Source organism: Anguilla rostrata, chromosome 9 (assembly GCF_018555375.3).
Source record: "Anguilla rostrata isolate EN2019 chromosome 9, ASM1855537v3, whole genome shotgun sequence".
NCBI classification, from domain to species: Eukaryota; Metazoa; Chordata; class Actinopteri; order Anguilliformes; family Anguillidae; genus Anguilla; species Anguilla rostrata.
This window is the reverse complement of record NC_057941.1, coordinates 24,639,781-24,657,571: the sequence shown is the minus strand read 5'-3', so window position 1 is coordinate 24,657,571 and position 17,791 is coordinate 24,639,781. Positions and strand designations below refer to the sequence as shown.

At 42.6% G+C, this 17,791-nt stretch overlaps 2 protein-coding genes across 12 annotated transcripts in view; one reads left to right on the top strand and one right to left on the bottom strand.

The window, feature by feature from the left end:
• The window catches only part of kcnj6 (potassium inwardly rectifying channel subfamily J member 6), a 72,420-nt gene extending 60,729 nt beyond the window's left edge, over positions 1-11,691 (top strand). For all 7 annotated transcript variants that reach the window (XM_064351229.1, XM_064351233.1, XM_064351235.1 and 4 more), the window contains one exon: positions 6,088-11,691. In XM_064351229.1, the coding sequence (XP_064207299.1) occupies positions 6,088-6,431 (344 nt within the window). In that variant the 3' untranslated portion in view covers positions 6,432-11,691. The remainder of the gene's footprint in view (positions 1-6,087) is intronic.
• A 2,108-nt stretch (positions 11,692-13,799) lies between these two features.
• The window catches only part of dyrk1aa (dual-specificity tyrosine-(Y)-phosphorylation regulated kinase 1A, a), a 49,816-nt gene continuing 45,824 nt past the window's right edge, over positions 13,800-17,791 (bottom strand). For all 5 annotated transcript variants that reach the window (XM_064351222.1, XM_064351226.1, XM_064351227.1 and 2 more), the window contains one exon: positions 13,800-17,616. In XM_064351222.1, the coding sequence (XP_064207292.1) occupies positions 16,996-17,616 (621 nt within the window). In that variant the 3' untranslated portion in view covers positions 13,800-16,995. The remainder of the gene's footprint in view (positions 17,617-17,791) is intronic.

Genomic DNA, 17,791 nt, shown 5'->3' with positions numbered 1-17,791 from the left:
GAGAGGAGAAGAGAGGGAGAGAGAGAGAGAGAGAGAAGTGTACATTTGAGAAGAAGGGTCAGATCACACACTGTGAGACCAACCGAAAGCTGCTCTTGCCACTGTTCAAAAAACCCCACCAGGCCACAGCTCATCAATCAAAGTACCACCAGTACTGTGCTAATAATGTGTGGGGGTTACCAGACAGTCCCATTGCCAGCACACATTCCCACACAACTCCACATTTCTCCAGCTTACCCAGCGGCTGTTCTCCCTCTGTCAGCCAGGGATGTATTGAACCACACCTGGCACACTTTGCCAAGGGGACGTTACTCAATAGGTTCAATATCAGTGGCACAAGATGTCCTAGAATCAAAACCTTACACCCAGTCGTCTGTTCGGATTTGTTTAATGTTCGTATGTCTTTTTGACTAAGAAACACTTCTTTGATGGCTACAGTATATGATACTATGAGACATGTAGCTAATTACACCTGCTGATTTTGTTTGTACTGTGAGCTGTATTAGGTGTCAGATGCAGTAAAACATGCACGCACACGCGCACACGCAAGCGCGCACACACACACAGGTGTTGGGGTGTGTCCAGGCATGTCCCCACAGTCAGGACTCTTTCTGCCCCTTTGCCAGAGACTGGATCCCCAGTCTAGCCCTATCTCTGAAGCGGCAGTTACATAAATGCATTGGGGTTTGGTCTGCTGCGTGGGCATCTGCCGCTTCTGTTTACCTCTGGGCTGTTGGTGTTATTTTAAATTCTGAAGGCGTTTGAGTGCTTTTATCCAGCGTTAGGCTCTGAGACCTCTCCGTAAAATAAGTTAGATAACCCTGAGACACTATTGTCATATGAGACCCTAGTGTCACCTCTCCTTCCATCTTTTCCAGCCTTTGGCAGAATCTCTCTCTTAAATCCAGACATTATGAAAATCCGTCATGAAAACCCTGAGTCCTTTGTAAGTCATTACAGGACAAAAAAATGCCCTTCCTGCTGCTAAATTATTGAAGGGTCTTGAAGGCTGTTGAAACAAAATACTGGGATATGAACATTGGGGACCTCACCCCGTAACACTCATCATTCAAATCATGCATATTTGATTCCGGGTACAATTCATCAAGTGGGAAGCACCCCGTCTCCCTCCTGTCTCCCTGTAGGGGGTGGAGGGGAGAGGTGGTGGGGGTGGGGAAGTGACATCTTAAACCTTGCATTCTTATCAAAATCACAGGTACCACAAGCTGATTTTTCATCACAGACACAATGCAGTGAAAGGTATACTGTCTGTTGCTTTTGAACTCTGAACTTTAAATTTTGGTTTGGTAATTTCTTTCCCAAACCATTCAGACAGCTCTTGTGCACTCTTGTGCAACAGTGGCACGTTGAACTGCTAATGCACATTCATTTTGGGGTGTATACCGACCCGAACATCCCATCTGCATAGTTTGCATGTTCTGCAGTGCATTGACATAGCTGACGTGAAGCCGATTAGCGTCAGGGATCCAAGCTCAGACTCCTGTGTAGGATTCCACACCACACAGTACATTGCTTCAGTTAGAAAGGCCTCTGTTCAAGCCAGTATGAATCGGCTAGCCACTAAAGAGAGTATCTAAGAGCAGAGAAACTGACTGTGTTGCTACTCTGAACTTAAGACACCGTTGTTAAAATGCAGAGCTAGCCCACATTTCAAATCTTTCAATGTGGATTTGTGTACAAGCTACATACAGGTGGTTATTCTGCGGATGTAAGGCCAGTGGGTTCACATCCCAGATGATCCTAGTGTTTTTACCCAGAGGCAAGAAACAGCACATTTGCTCCTGTAAACAAAAGCTGTTCGGCTGGGGCTTCAAAATTTGATAAGCTTCAGTCAAAAGGGTGTACAGTTACAACCTGCAGCAGGCTGCTGAGCTAAAAATAACTGGGCAGATAAGTTACCTTCAAAATGATAATGGTAATGATGGGTGTTATTCATTATTTACAAGCCTGGCAGTTTAATGAAGAATTTATTGTAACCATAAAAGTATGCTGATTTTTTGCGAACTGTGTCGAATGCAGTCACGTTGCCTTGAGTTAAAATTTAAATGTTTTAGCAAATAAATGCATGTTAGTCCTTTGTAGAGAGTATGAGTCTGTTAAACATAGAAACGTGAATCCTTTTCACATTTGGTTTCTACCACATGAAACGCATGCAGCTGTGCATGGCTGATCTTTGCTCAGACCAGATATGGTTGTCAATCATACAAAACAAAATCAAGGACAATTTCTGGAAAATCTTGCTGCTGCTGACCATTGTTCAACAGTAACTGGCTGTTTTCGTATTCAACCATCCAGAAACGCACATCATTAATGGAGCGCATTTTTAAACCAGCAGGCAGACCTCTCCAGCTCCCACCTGTTGTTTGGATCTGCGTCAATGTACTGGGGGGGGGGGTGGTTTGATATTTCTCATTTTTATAGGGGAGATGCATTGTGCTCGCTGTTTGATAGGTTAGTGCATGCTGGTGCGTGCACAGAAGTATCTAAAGCAGATCCATTCAGTGGCAAACCAAAAGAAATACATTTCATAGTCATTAATATATTTCACGTAATTGCTGGCTTAATGTCTTAATTTATGTTATATTTTAATTTAACATTTCACACTGAACTGCATCAATAAGAATTGGCGAATTATATGCACAATACATAAAGTAACTAGCAGAGTTTAATGCAGGCATGCCTAGCATTTTTTTTTTTTGTTAAAGGAGGGAATGTGTCTCTCATTCACTATGGAAACTGAAACCTTGTGGAATTATCAGGAAGAATCTGTGACTCAGGCAGAGTTTTAGTCATGTGACATTCCTCTATAGATGTTTTGCTCTGGTGTCAGGCTCTTTCTTCTGTCCGAGGGGTTCTTTTAAAAAAACAGCAGTTGCTAACCAAAAAAGCAGCACTTGCCCTGTCCACATAATTTTTAGTTTTTTGTTTATTATCCCACAATATGTTTTCCTTTCTGCGAATTTGCAATGCCCAATTGTGCGAGTAGGCCCATCCTCTCATTGCAATGTCCTCCATCTGTTTGGGAGTGCTCAGACAAGCACGTGTATCCTCTGAAGCATGTACAGTCAACCACTGCAGTCCATGCTGAGCTGCGCAGCCATTTCAGTGGACTGTGCCTCTAGGGGTAGGAGTGTAGCACAGTGGGTAAGGAACTGGGCTTGTAACCGAAAGGTCGCAGGTTCGATTCCCGGGTAGGACACTGCCGTTGTACCCTTGAGCAAGGTACTTAACCGAAATTGCTTCAGTATATATCCAGCTGTATAAATGGATACAATGTAAAAGTTGTGTAAGTCGCTCTGGATAAGAGCGTCTGCTAAATGCCTGTAATGTAGTGCAGCTGGTTCAGACAGACTGCAGGCATCCTGTTTGACCAGAGGAGGCGCCAGTGTGCAATATGGCCACGGATTACACAATTCTGACAGAAATCGGCAATTACATTTCGTTTTCGTTTGATATGCGCAAAAAACATGACATAATTAAAATGAAATTGCAAAAGGCCACTTTGTTTTTTTCATTTTCAAGGTAGTGTATGCACTTTATCTGACCGTTTGAAAATTTTAATGCAAAGTCCATTTCACTTCAAATAATTTTTTTTCACACTCTATGACACAACACTGTCATAATTTAAATGAAAATGAAAAACCACATTTGAAATAGCAGTTTCTTATTGTAACGACATTATCCATCAAAAATGAAACTATAATTCACTTGGCCACGTGTCATTTTATTTTCCTGTTTTTGTGGCACAATGGTCACATAAATCAAATGCAATGGCATTGCTTCCATTTGTATTATCATTTTTATGTAGTCACACAGAAGCCCTGCCAAAATTCAAATTGAAACCCATCCCAAGTTGTCTTCGTTGTGTGCTTTTTGGATATGCTGTTGACATAATAAAAATCACATGATTCATGAACCTCTCTTTTCCGTATAACATGAAAGCAGAACCTTAAATGGTGATGCAGTGCAACGACTGCAGTGTATTTATGTTTTGTCTGTCATATTTAGTAGGTTTGATATATAGTCATTATTTTCATGAGCCTTGTCAAGGGCAGTCAATATTGCTCTTTCTCAGTACAGTTCATCTTGGATTCCTAATGTACCAAACATTAATAATTCAGGCCCTGAGAACAAAAAGGTTTTGAGTATGAAGTTTATTACAAAACCAGTACCCCTCAATTACTTTTGATCCTTCATCTCATTAATTTGGTCTTTTTTTGTGGTTTGCCTAAAATAACAGTGAAGCTATGACAACAATGTGAACAATGGTTGAATATAATATTTTAGTTTTTTTTTCTTTTACAAATAAATGACTTCAAAAACATTTACTATTAATTATTTTATTGAACTGAGGATTTTATTTTCATATATTTTATCTGATTTTTTTTATTTATTATTTTAAATTGAGATAAAATATTTATATTTACAATGACTCCTAGAGATAGAATTAGGTGTTTGGTTTCAAATTTGTGTTATGCTACAGTTAGGGTCAGGCCAAGGTTAGGGTTAGGAAAACAGTGTTAGGGTTTGGGCAAGATTAGGGTTGTGTTTTAGAGCTTGTAAAAGGGCTAGGTCAAAGATTAGTGCTTGGTTTTGGATGATCTAAATTTTTGGATAAACCACTTCAAGTTGATTTTAATGTTTTGTTGATGCAGGCTGTGTCACCATGTAAACCTTGTATATTTATTGGCTGAAAAAGGAAAACGTTGCAGGATAAGAGCTCTTCATGCCACAAACGGTTGATGAAAAGTTTATATATAAAGAGTATTTTCAGGATAGTTTTTCATCATGCCTAGGCTCAGTGATGTGAATTTTGTGTGCACAAAGGTTCTCGTTAGCAGAGATTGGATGGGTGAAACCATTCAGAGCATGTTCATGTGTCACCTGACCTGGATCCCTCTGCCCAGGCCTGAATCTCACTCACAGGGGTGCTGAGTGCTGACTGCTGTTTCAGCTCTAACAGAGTTAGACTCTAGAGGGCCCAAACTTACCAGCTTTCTTTCAAAGAATTATACTGTATAATGGGAAATGGACTGCCCAACAGAAATATAGCACGAGGGGATTACAGAGCTAGACTGTACTGAGGCTGTTTAGGCCACGTCATTTTAAACGTGCATGACTGGAAATCACGTGATGATTATGGTTTTTACCTTTTGTGTTGTTGTTGTTTTTACTTCCCCCAGACACTCATCCCTTTGGCATCTGAAAATATGAACATGTCCATGATCCAGTAGCAGATAGCAGTGTCGCAGTGCTCATGTGACAACAGTTATCAGCAGATGGTCTTTTTAATTGGACTAAGGTTTTTTTTGTCATCTTAGGCCCTTGGTTTTGATATTCAAATACATACAGACAGGTTTAGCAAAAAATGAATAGATGGGATTTATTCATTTTTAGGATTTCCCATGCATATTCTATAATGCCAATGTAACACATGCATAATGGAATCAGTGATCAAATACCCAGCGTTCATTCTAAAAAAGAACATGTCAGTACTGAACTGAGTATCCATACAACAGATCCTCCTATTGAAATGATAAATAGTTCCCTTACAACCCCCCCCTCATCAGTAGCGTTCGTTTGGCTGTCATTCTGTGGATTTACATTATGCACTGCTTTGCATTCCACGACTCATTTTCTGTCAACACTCAGTGACTTACTGCCTGTCACTCAAAGAGGATTTCTGAATATTTACTGTGTGAGGTTTGCATGGGGAAGACGGTACTGGAAAGGAAACAGCACGTAGCCAAAGGCTGAAATTTGTGTTTATTCAACCTTGTGGGACCACATAAAACACTGTGAATAAAGCGGCAATAAAAACTAGGCTACAGCCGCCTCTTTTAAAAGAGGCAATTAGGTTAGGACAGCATTAATACGGCTTATGCAGAGCGCTACAGGGAAGGCAGCTAAGTACCACGCCTGGATATGCTGCTCAAGTTGGGTTGAGCTGCGTGAGCGCTGTCAGGCTCCTTGCTAGTTTTACCATGCAGACAGCGATGGCGGATCAGCGTGCGACCGGAGGCTAACGGCTCTTTTTTTTGCTTTGCACTTCTCCCCGCTCCCCAGGGATGACCTGCCAGGCCCGGAGCTCCTATGTGGCGAGCGAGATCAAGTGGGGCTACCGCTTCACGCCGGTGCTGACCCTGGAGGACGGCTTCTACGAGGTGGACTACAACAGCTTCCACGATGTGTACGAGACCAACACGCCCGCGTGCAGCGCGCGGGAGCTGGCCGAAATGGCGGTGCGGGCGCGGCTGCCGCTCTCCTGGTCCGTGGCCAGCAAGCTCAACCAGCAGGCGCCACCGCCGGACCAGCAGAAGGAGCGGCCGGAGAAGGGCGGGCGCCAGGGCGAGGACCAGACGGAGCGCAACGGGGACATCGCCAACGTGGAGAGCGAGTCAAAAGTGTAGGCGGGACGGACGGACACGCGTGCAGCGGAGGCAGGACGGAAGGACACCCCGCGTGTGGTGAAGTCTCTCTTCGCATTGTCTGTTAGAGCAATGGACCCCAGTGAGCAGGGGGAGAGGGGGGGGGAGGAAGTCCCAGAGTCGAGGTCTGAAAGGAGACGCGGAAAGCAGGAGGCCTCGTGCCATGAAGAGCCTTTTCCCGCCCAAAATGGCTGCCCTGCGGAACGCTGGAGAGATCGAGCGGAGGCGGGAAAGTCCGGGGGCAAACGCATGCTTTTGAAACAGCATTTTTTCTTAAAGAGTTGATATAATTTTCTTTTTTTAATTGAAAGATTTAACCTATATATAAATATAAATATATATTCTAGGGCATTTGCATTTGTATTTTTTGTACATATTTCAATACTTGTAACTAGCCAATGAGAGTATGGTTCTGTAGATGTGTGAATATTTGTTAGGAGGCTGTTTGATACCGAGTCAGTTAGACAAGGGCAAAAGAATCAGTCTGTACATATGCCTTATGTAATAAGCTTTCTTTACTTTAGGATTTTTTTAAAGACACGCATGTACAAAAAAAATCTACAGTTGTTAAATTATTCTATATAATGTACATAACGATAATGTAAGTAGCTATAGACAGAATACTTCTCCTCAATACTGGATGCAAAAAATATAGATTAGACTATTGTTCTGGGATGTGGACCCAGTGTTGTGGAGGTGCGTCTGACCCTGGCTGTGCATGTTTGCTGTGCATTCCGCGGAGTCTGCGTGACCACTTGCCTATAATCCTGTTAAAGTGGCTCCATTACCAGATACAGTTTCTCCCTTTCTCAGTCTTTACTCCCGTGTGTCCGTGTGTGTCGTTACAGGCCCTTTAATTTGTGAATGAGTTAGCGCGCGTTCACTACTGGCCACAGTTGCTGTGAAAGTGTCTCGCTCCCCGTTAATTTATCCCTCATTGTTGTTGACATTGGCCCGCTTTTAATGCGACCGTTGAGAATCAGATCTGCGGAAATGAGAAGACTGCCTCGGAGGCCTTGATGAAGTGACAGTGTTCTATTTTTAACCCCAAGCAGAATGAAAACAGACAGCGAAGGAAAAAGGGACCAGGATTACTGTTTTCTTTCAACGATGCTGTTTGAGTCACGCAGTGACTGCAGGCGTGGCCATTAGCAGGGGGAGGGCCTCATCGGGTTTTTTTACGCTCGACTGTAAAGCCTCGGCGAATGGGTGTTCATTCCCACAAAAAAAATGCAGCTTCATATTAGAACGTTGCTTCTAAATTGTGCCACCTGCTGGAAGTTCTGCGAATGCAATTTATCTATTCAGCCCATTCCGATGGCATCACGACAACAGGACAGCCGTTTCTCCCCTAAAAACACGGTTTTTAAAAGGCAGAACTGTAACCACTTGAAGTCTTAGCGGACAGAGCTATAGGACAGGATGTGCGGCAAGCTGAGGTCCAGCATTCATAGCTGCCCTCCCTCCTTAAACCTCAGCAGCGCTCAGCACTCAGCATTCACCAAACAACCGTGTGATTGGGCTACGATGGCAGCAGACGGAACGAGTCTGGTTCCGCTCACTCCCTCCTGCTCCAGCTCTCCCCTCCTTGCGGGATCCGCCAATGACCGTGTGGCAGCTTGCTGCACCAGGCGTGTAGTGGGAGGCTCCTCCCACTTACGATGATTGCCACGGCATGTGTTTTTGCACAGGAACCCGCTGAGCATGGGCCGCTTGCTTGCTTGTCACTGGATGACGTGGCAGCACCTGTCCCCCAATGAGAGCAAAAGAGTAAAACAGAATGCGCATCACATGTCCGTACCAGTACTCTCATTATGTTCTAAATATTCCCTTTTCTGAGCCTTCTGTGAGGATGGCTTGCCCATATTCCCTACCTGACCTCAGGTGGTTTTGATTATGGAGACAGGGCCAGTGAATACTGTCACTGCAATGAGGCTTCCTTTTTGTAGCTCAGCTGGGCCTCGCTGCCCATACATATTTCAGGATGGAAGCAGCAGCAAAACAATGAATGGGGGGGGGGTTGGGGGGGCTGGGGGGGCTGGGTTCCTTCGAGAGATCACCGTCGCCGGGAGACCCCAGCATTGCACAGCACTTGTCCCCAGCAGCACAGATTCTGCGCTGGACCCCTGTCATTGATGGACACATCTAGGGAGAGAAAAACAGCAGCCAAAGTGCTGGAGGCAATTGATGGTCCCTAGCATCTCCCTGCTGATGATGATTGTTGGAGAGAGGCCTGGCTGGTTGTGTGGATAGGGGATGCGGGGATTATGGGAGGGAAGGGCACGGGGCAGCAGGTGCCTCGTGGGGGCAGGAAAGGGCTTGAGTATTTCACTACAGCCTGTACATACAGCATCAAAGATGTGGGAGAGATTTTACAGTAATCCATACCTACAAGTGCTCTTTAAAACTTCTCATCACAGACAGCGGCTCAGAGAATCCACACAAAGAAAGCCATTTTAATGAAGGACAAAAAATAGATATATTCTGCACCTTGCTAAGTGTGTCCAGTATTTTGTTTCCTTTGCTCTCACATTGACCGGGTGATGTGTTTGTTTACTAATCACTGAACATTTCTGTTGGGTGCAAAATAAACATTACTCTGATTTTTTTTATAGCACAAATACAAAATAATATTTCAGTTGTCAAATGCAAAACAATAATAGGAAATGGTTATTGTCAGGTTTTTCCTGAAATATATTCTTTCTTGCTCTTAATAACACATTGTGCTTTTCTGTTTAATTGTAATTTGTTTTTGGATACATGTTTGTACATAAGTCCGCTGCCATACAACACTGCTTATACTGAGTTTGACTGTGCTGACTTTGGATTGCTTATGAACTGAGAATTGAGTTCCTCCAAAAAGCCATACCCTTACATTTACAGTGGTTTTATATTTCTGTAGAACTCATCCAGTATTGTTGGGTATTTTATAGACATCTTGCTAAAATGTTTTGGTTAATATTTGTACATTCCTAATCACATCTGTAGAAAGATAGCCCAAAGGACTGAGATGGTTGAACAGTTGAAAAATGTATTTGGAAGACAACTGAGGCAAGCAAAATTTGTTATTATTTTCCACCAATTTCTGTTTATTATTTTGACAATTATTAGATGTAAAACTACTATTACACAGAGGAAATAACTACAAATGGCAAAGTAATTTAATATGATTTAAAGCTGGAACTACTTCAGTGCTCATGTGATGAACCTTTGTGTTCTTATCTTATTTTTGTCCTTTTGACTCGAGATGAATGATATGTATGTGTTCATATATATTCTATGTTCAATACACCATATATTCTTCATTCTGTTGAAATTTGTTCCAAGGAGTGTATTCATTGGACAATCAGTTTGGCCCCAATAAGGCCATAGAGCACTTTCTCGATCAGCATCTGTGGAACCAGGATGGTGTGCGTGGGTCAGCTGTATTCTTGATAAGAAAATTTCTTAATGGATTTGAAATGAGACGTGAAACAAGATTACACTTGGCTTTGACCACAAGACATTTTTCTACCTTCCTTTTTTCCCCCTCTTTTTTATTTAAACCAAGAACTTTCAGGAAATTCTGAATTGTTGCTTTACAAAGGTAAAAAAGGCTCCAATAATTATTTGCCATTTAAATGAACAGCGAAGTGGACGTAGCTGATACAGTCTTACATTTCAGAATGGCATTCGATCATTTCCTGTGACTTGGGCTGACCTATGGGATAGGCAACAGCACTCAGAGATTAGAGTTGTACACCCAAATATGGCTGGTATCATATTTGCTTATACCCAGACCTTCTCCTTCCCACTCAGTGATGTGAATACCCAGCCAAAGTGCGCACATCAAAAGTTACAACCATGACAGGACTTCCTCCAGCAAACAGATATGTCTGTTTGTTCAGCCTGTCTCCATCACTCTCTTCAACTGACTGGGTCCTCAAATCACTCATATTTCCATTGCTAAATACATCTAATGATGAGCTGCTCATTTCTTATGTGCGCATCATTAACATGGAACATTCCCTGAAAATGAGGTCTGAAAGTTTAATGCAGAGATATATGTGCAGATAGGCTCTAGCAAATCTATATGATCTGTGATATCAATAGAAAATATGTATTAGATACAAGAATGTGGACACAACAGAATAAGTTTTACGTGCATTTTTCTATTGTGTGTACGAGTGAGAAGGGGACATTTGTCATGTGACTCATCCTCCGGTTTCCCCAGTATCTTCAACATCGCATCAGTGGATGTCAAAAAATATGCCACACCGCCATTTAATTTGATTTAATATAGATCGGATGTCATCTTCGTAAAATAAGAACTGACGAAGACGTGACAGTCGAGCAATAACGCGGCGCAGTTGTCTTATGATGGGTGACGAGGAAAAGGAGGTGCTGGCTGGCAGCAGGGTAAGAATGGGAGGTTGTGTTCAGTGGCTAACGTGTGAACAAGCCGACAGACAGATCAGAACCTGAAAGAACATGGCAGAGTTTTTACACTCTGGCCTTGGGACCAGACCTCTAAAAGGCTTTCCTTTTCCAGAATGTTACCAGAACAAAAATAATAATACACAAAACACAACTGGAGTGAGATAAATGCCAATGTGTCAAATAATAATAATGTCCAATTAAACACAAGCTGTTCCTTTTTCCAAGATCCTGTTTTAAGGTTTTCTTTGATTTTGAGAAAGAACAATTAGTTCCAAGCCAGAGGTAATACACATTGGAATACTCTTGTGCAAGTTATTACTACTTTTACTTAACATCCAATTAATAGATTAATATATGATGACAATCTCTCACAGGTGTACACTGTGTACCTGAATGGACAGTAGGTGACAAGAAAAAAAAGTGAAAGTAAACCTGAATATGTAGGTCAAAATCTATTCTGTCTGATTTGCAAATTACTGCAATATCCGTTAAGCCAATTATCTTATCCATTTTCCTATCACAGTATCGCTGTGACTGACACAACTGCCACAGTAACTGACCATTTTTTCGCATTTGTCTTTTTTTCACCTGTAGTGCTTATTCCCGAATTCACTTTTCTACAATAGATTTTTAAAAACTGGCTGTGTTTCCAGAACTGAATTAAGAAAATATGGGTTGTGTTAAGCAAATCACTTTGGCTACGTCTCACCCTACATCCCACCCCCACCCCATTTTGCATTTCGTTTCACCTACTGCTGGGCCGGTCCTGCTGAAGGTACTAAGACTCAATGAGCCAAATCAGTCACTAAGCAAAGTGCTCTCTAGAACAGACACGTTAAGTTTATTTCTCTCCTCTTGGCTGCGCTGCTCTTCCTTCTCACTGGCACAGCTCACTTACTCAAGAGTGGCAAATCTTTCTTTTTTTAAACCCAAAATCTGACTGATCTACTTTACAAAGATGCTTTTGATATCAAGGTGGGAAAAGTATTAGCAGGCATTGCATAATCAAAACAAAACTTATCCTGTGTTATAATAACTGAGTCGAACAAAGCCAGTACTTTGTGTGCACTTTAGTTGGTGTATGAAACGCACATAAGGTTGGACTGTTTCCCTGTCTACGACCTCCCAGCAAGCCATTATTCTCAGTGTGTCTGTGCACGGGCAATGGAATGAAAGCATGCTTTATATGAAAGCACAATAACTGTACAGGAAACTGATTATAGTGCCAAATTTTTAAATAAATTGATACAGTATGTTTAAAGACCTGTGAAAGCGTGATTAATTTGCTGCGTTGGAGACATCGGTGACAGGTGTCCGTCAAACCTAAGCACATTCATTGGTGGAAACCAGGGTCCTGATGCTTCTATATGAATGTTCATCTGTAAAGGAAAGCTTGCACTAGGCACTTTGCAAAATCTTTTAATTTCTTTCCAATAGCTACTTTTGTTTACACTCAATAGCTGTGCAACATTTTACTCTCAGCTAATGTTAGGAACCATAGTTCACTTTAAACATGATTTTACAAATCTCCAGTTCAACTAGGAAATTTACCTTTTTTAAAATATGTTATTCAAGATCATTACAATCTATTATTTTAAGTGCCACAGCCATGTATTCCCATGATGCAAGGCTGCATATACAATAGGGTTACAGTGCTCTCTAGTGTAGTAATAGTGTATTGCATTAAACGATTAAGAATGGCATACACTGCAGTTTCATTTGAAAATTATAATACAAAACAAAGTATGCAATAACAATATATATGTGTGTACATATATATATAACTTTCTACAACATGCACTGTAGTGTACAACATTAAGTACATCTTTCCCATACATAACTGTAGAATATCCCCTTACAGACCAACCAAAAATTGAGGAGACATGAATTATGTCACCATAAAGGTTCTGCATAAAAACTTGACACAAAAAAATGGTGGTGCCAATGTGAAGATGGTTAAACGAAAGAAACTGATTATATAAGCATTTATAACTACAAAAAAAGGCACAGGTTAAAACACTTGAGGGTAAATTCTGATATTAGAAGAATCCCAGAGATCACCTTAGCAAATACAATGCACGAGAGGGGGAAGCTTGGTATGTGCAGTTTCTAGAAAAGACACAACCAAAACCTAGCAGACGTGGTGCTGTAATGTCGGCAGTTTGTTCCCCCGCTGAGATGCAGGAGAAGAGAAAAAGATGATCTATAAATGGAAGGCAGAAAACATACATGAGTGCCTGCCAGAACCGATCTCCACGGACAAGCAGTGGGAGGGGAACGGAGATGGGGGACCAAAAGGGAGCTGAAAGCACATTTCAGCTGCAACCGCCGCGCGCCGCGGACTTCCTGTCGGCTCGGCGCGCGCGCGGCTGCCTCCGTGCTCAAAGCTGCGGGGTCAAACAGGCTATCTGGAATCTCTAGCATGTCGCAAAACGATTCAGTTTTTATTTTTAAGCAGCACAACTTCTTTCATTCCTGAGGGTGAAGATTTCCATTCAGAGCCAGGAACAACATTTTATTTTTAGCTTTTATACGCCATTTAAAACATCTTTTTTTTTCCAGGCAGTATTCTAAACATCTGATATAGAAATAGTCAGCTGTCTCATAAAACCCTTTGTTCTGACATTTAAAAAAAGCTTTTAAAATATTAATAAACCTTCCCCATTTAGCTTGCCAGTGTGCTCCATTGCTTTTAAAGCATTCAAAATATTTGCTTGGAACTTTAGGAAAAGAATAAACATTTCAAAAGAAACTTGGCGGGTCCTGCCTGTACAGCCAAGGCGCTATATTCATCCAGGACATAACGATGCTAGTGGTTTTCAAAAGCCATCTAAATATAAACACATCAAGGAACCGCAAGAAGTTGAACAAAGTTGTGGAGGAGGAGGACAAAAATGACAGCAACACAGAAAGAAGAAAAAAAGGCTCAGGACAAGTTAATGAACTTTTTTTATATCATACATAAGACCGCTTGAATATAATACAAAGGGCTTGTCCATTTTTTTCTTTTTGTAACATTATCATATACACAGCAAGTCTCGACTAGATCTTACAATCTGTGGACACAGGTACTCATCCTTTTACCACGCTGCTGCTCTTTACAGTGCACGTCAGACGTCCTGTAACCAAACCGTGTAGTCAATCACCAAAAAACTGGACTGGGGGACACAGGGGACGGGGGAGTAGACATCCCAAAAAGGCGGGGGCGGAAAATAAAATGAAATAAAAACATTTGGAATTATGTTCGATGTTTGAAAGTTGACAATGCACAGATTATATTTGTGTAGAGAGTTGTGTGCACCCACACATAATAGCCTGACTTAAAATGGACCCACTGTTGAAGCTTGTGCCAATTAAACGCAACAATAAAAGGTTTCCTGTAATACGTATATATAATTGCTTATATATATTTATATGTATATAGAATTAAAACACTGCTGTCATCCAGGTTCGTAGACAAACACCCACACACTATACCCTGTCTAAAATACTTAAAAAGTATGAAGATCTACTGTTTTCCTGTTTTGAAATTTAAACCCTACTGTACTGTACTGCAGTTTGTCAACTACTTTGGCCTGGAAGCACTGTTACCCATTGACTAAAATCACAGAGACTTCCACTGCATGTTCTCCACATTGACTTAATGTAATCAAAATACCATTAGGAAAAAAGTAGTGAGTTCTAAACTTCCTTTATTAAAAAAATATAAATATGTACATAAATTCTATTTCAGCTATTAAAATGGGGGAGGGTGTGTGTGTGTGCGTATGTGTGTGTGCGTGCGTGCGTGTGTGTCTGAAAAGTAAACACCTGAAACCTGCTTTTCATGGACACCTCTAGACTGATGCTGTTCCCGCTCTGACTCGTGACTGGCTCCTCGGTGCTCTGCCGTCATGCCAGGGTGCTGAAGCGCGGGCCTCCAGCGGGCAGGGCTAACTCACTGTATCGTCGCTACTTGTTTCCCTTTGGATGAACGGTCCCTGTGTCGTGGGCCTCAGTCATAGATGTGGATCTGAACCGATTCTTATTTCAGTACTTTTGATTACTCTCTACTTTCGTCCATTTTTCCAATTTGCGTACAGTGCCTTTTGTTAGATTTGGGTCGCTTCTTCGTTTCATGGGATGGGGTACCATTTTAGCCACTGCCATGTTGGCTGCGATAAGCACTTTAAGGCAGCATTAGCCATTTAAATAGGCACGTTTTTGTTTGCGTTTTTTTTTTTTTTTTTTGTATTTTTTTAAATAGCCTGATAAAACCCAGATCAAATTGAAGATTTAATGCACTGTTGTTCACACCTTCCTCTTGCTTGGAACTCATGAATACAAGGTCTTGCCTTGAAACATCAGCCACCATTTCCTGGTACTCCGGAACCTGCAGAGTAACAACCAGTATCTGCATCTACTGTCCCACGAGTCCTTAACAACAAAAAATACATTTCTACAAATGAGATTCTTGTTTGTTTTTTGTTTTTTTGGAAGGAACAAAAAAAAAAAAAATACAACCAATTCTCTCCAGGATACAGCTAAGTTAATGTACTGAGTTCAACAACAGTTCCAGTTTTGCTAAAGCAATAGATACAGCCATTTTTTTTTTAAAACTGACATTTAAAAAAGGTCTTGATACACCTTATGTCAAAGTGCAGAACTGCTACATTATTGGTTACAGACATCTATGTGCTATAAAAAAACAGCTTTGGTACAATAAATTATCAAAAGGGAAAATAAATTCTTGTAAAATTCACAGCATAATTGAGGCAAAAAAAAGCAGTCGCGTAAAATTCTGCATGTTTTCATTTTTCAAGATGAACAGAAGACATTTGTGCAGAAGCTCTGTTGGATGAACCACATGCTGAAGGAAAAAAGCAAAAAAAGAAAAGCAGTAAGAAGCAGGAAGGGACACAGTCGTAGCTAATTCCATCCGTCACGCAACACTACTCCTGTGACCTTCGGGATTTTTAGGAAGTCATGTTTAGGACACGCATGTGAACTTACAAGACCCTGTAATCAAAGGGCCACCCAAGTCATAAATTTTAGTTAAAGAAAGGCCTCGTAAATTACCATTCTCAAATAAGCTTTTTTTCTACTTTTTTCTATTTTTTGTTAAGAATTAAGAGACTTCTAGAATTCAAAAATACAGGAAAGCTATTTTTTTCATTGTAATGATAATGTCCAGCTTCTTTCCCCATCCCCCCCCCATTCAGAGTCCAAGAAATCATAAGGCCAAAGGGTTAATCTGAAAAGACGGTCGCTGCCCGACGTCCCTACGTTTGGGCAGAGCGCACCTGGTGGCTGATCCTCAGTGCATTTCCTCAGTCCCGGGGGCCCCTGGTCCCCCACGGGGGGAGGACCCGCGTCCGCTGCGTCTAACCTACAGTGCACGCCTGCCTGCCCCCCACGCCACCCCCACTCCCGACCGGCCCCGAGCGCCCGCCACCTGCCTCCTGCCTCGCCGCCCCCTAGTGGGGATCGGCGGGAGGAAGACCTCGATCAGACGGAACCTTCACTGCAAGTGCTTCTCCCCCCTTTAGTCACACTACAGCTTCCGAGCACACGGCCCTTTGCGAAATTGCACAACGTAAAGAACAACTTGTTTAAGAAAGCAAAAAAAAAAAAAAAGCATTACGAAACTCAAAAGACAACTGGGACAGAAGAATGGCAACGTGTGCTTACGTTTTGGCGGGTTAAACTGTACGGGTTAAAAATAAAATAAAGAACGATTCTTTACCTGTGACCACTGGCAAACACAATGTGACATTTCTCTCTCACCCACAGATGCCTGTTACTTTCAAAGCACACAAGCAGACAGCAACATCAAACCGACTCATGAAATTTCAGAAGTGAAATGGTGGATGTGGATGCAGGTGTGTCCGTACGTTTTTTACATACCCAATCTGTGGTTCTATCATGCCTATGACCGATTAAAATGAAGGAAAGAAAATAAAAAGGGAGACAAGGGCAGGGTGGGGAGGAGATAGATAAAATCTGGACTCTGCACTGTGGTAGCGGTTCAGTGATAATCTCCCTTCTGATTTAAGCAGCTTTTGATCTCTATGCACTTTTATTTTATTTTTTTAAAAACACCACCTTAAAAAATACACACAGAAAAAAAAACCCATTCTCAGTTTAGTCACGAACTAGCCACAGAACTCTGCTGAACACACACTCCGGCCATGGGAGACTCCTCCCGGTCGATCCCCTGTCTCATGCCCAAGTGGCCCTCCGTTATATAATGACCAGGCCCCGTGTTCGTGGCAATAGGGTACGTAGGATGTCCAGCTATGCCAGTCTCTTGGCGGGGATTCGAGAAGGCACCCAATCCCATGTTCATGCTGCCGTTTTGGCCAAAGTCCAAGGCGTTGGCAGCGACCGGGCGGTTCTGGTAGGCCTGGTTGCCCTGGTTCCCGGTGGAGGAGGAAGATGTGGAGGACGATGAGGCGGAGGAAGACAGGGAGGTCATGGACAGGTGGCCGTGGACCACCTCCATGGAATCCTGCGTGGAGGCGCTGTTGGTGGGGGAGTTGTAGAGCCGCGGGCGGGGCCGCGCGGGCTGGCCCTGTCCGTGGTGGTGATGGTGGTGGTGGTGATGGTGGTGGTGGGAGCTGTTGCTGCCGGCGAGGGGGTGCAAGGCCTTGGGCTGCTGAGGAGGCACGTGGAAGGTGGTCTCCTGGACGGGGTGGGTCTCCACCGTCACCTGCTGAGGCCCGTCGCTGCCCGCCCAGCCCACAGGCGGGGGGTAGGGCTGCCTCACCTGCCGGGACGGGACAGAGAGGGGTCTTACTCACAAAAACACCACCATGGCTTCACGGCTAGAAATCATAAAATAAACCTTCATTCACTTAATAGCCAAGATAAAAACTGTGGGAGAAAAAAAATGTTTCGCTACGCAGCAGCTTGCTATAGTGGACAAGGAGCTAGATTCGTTA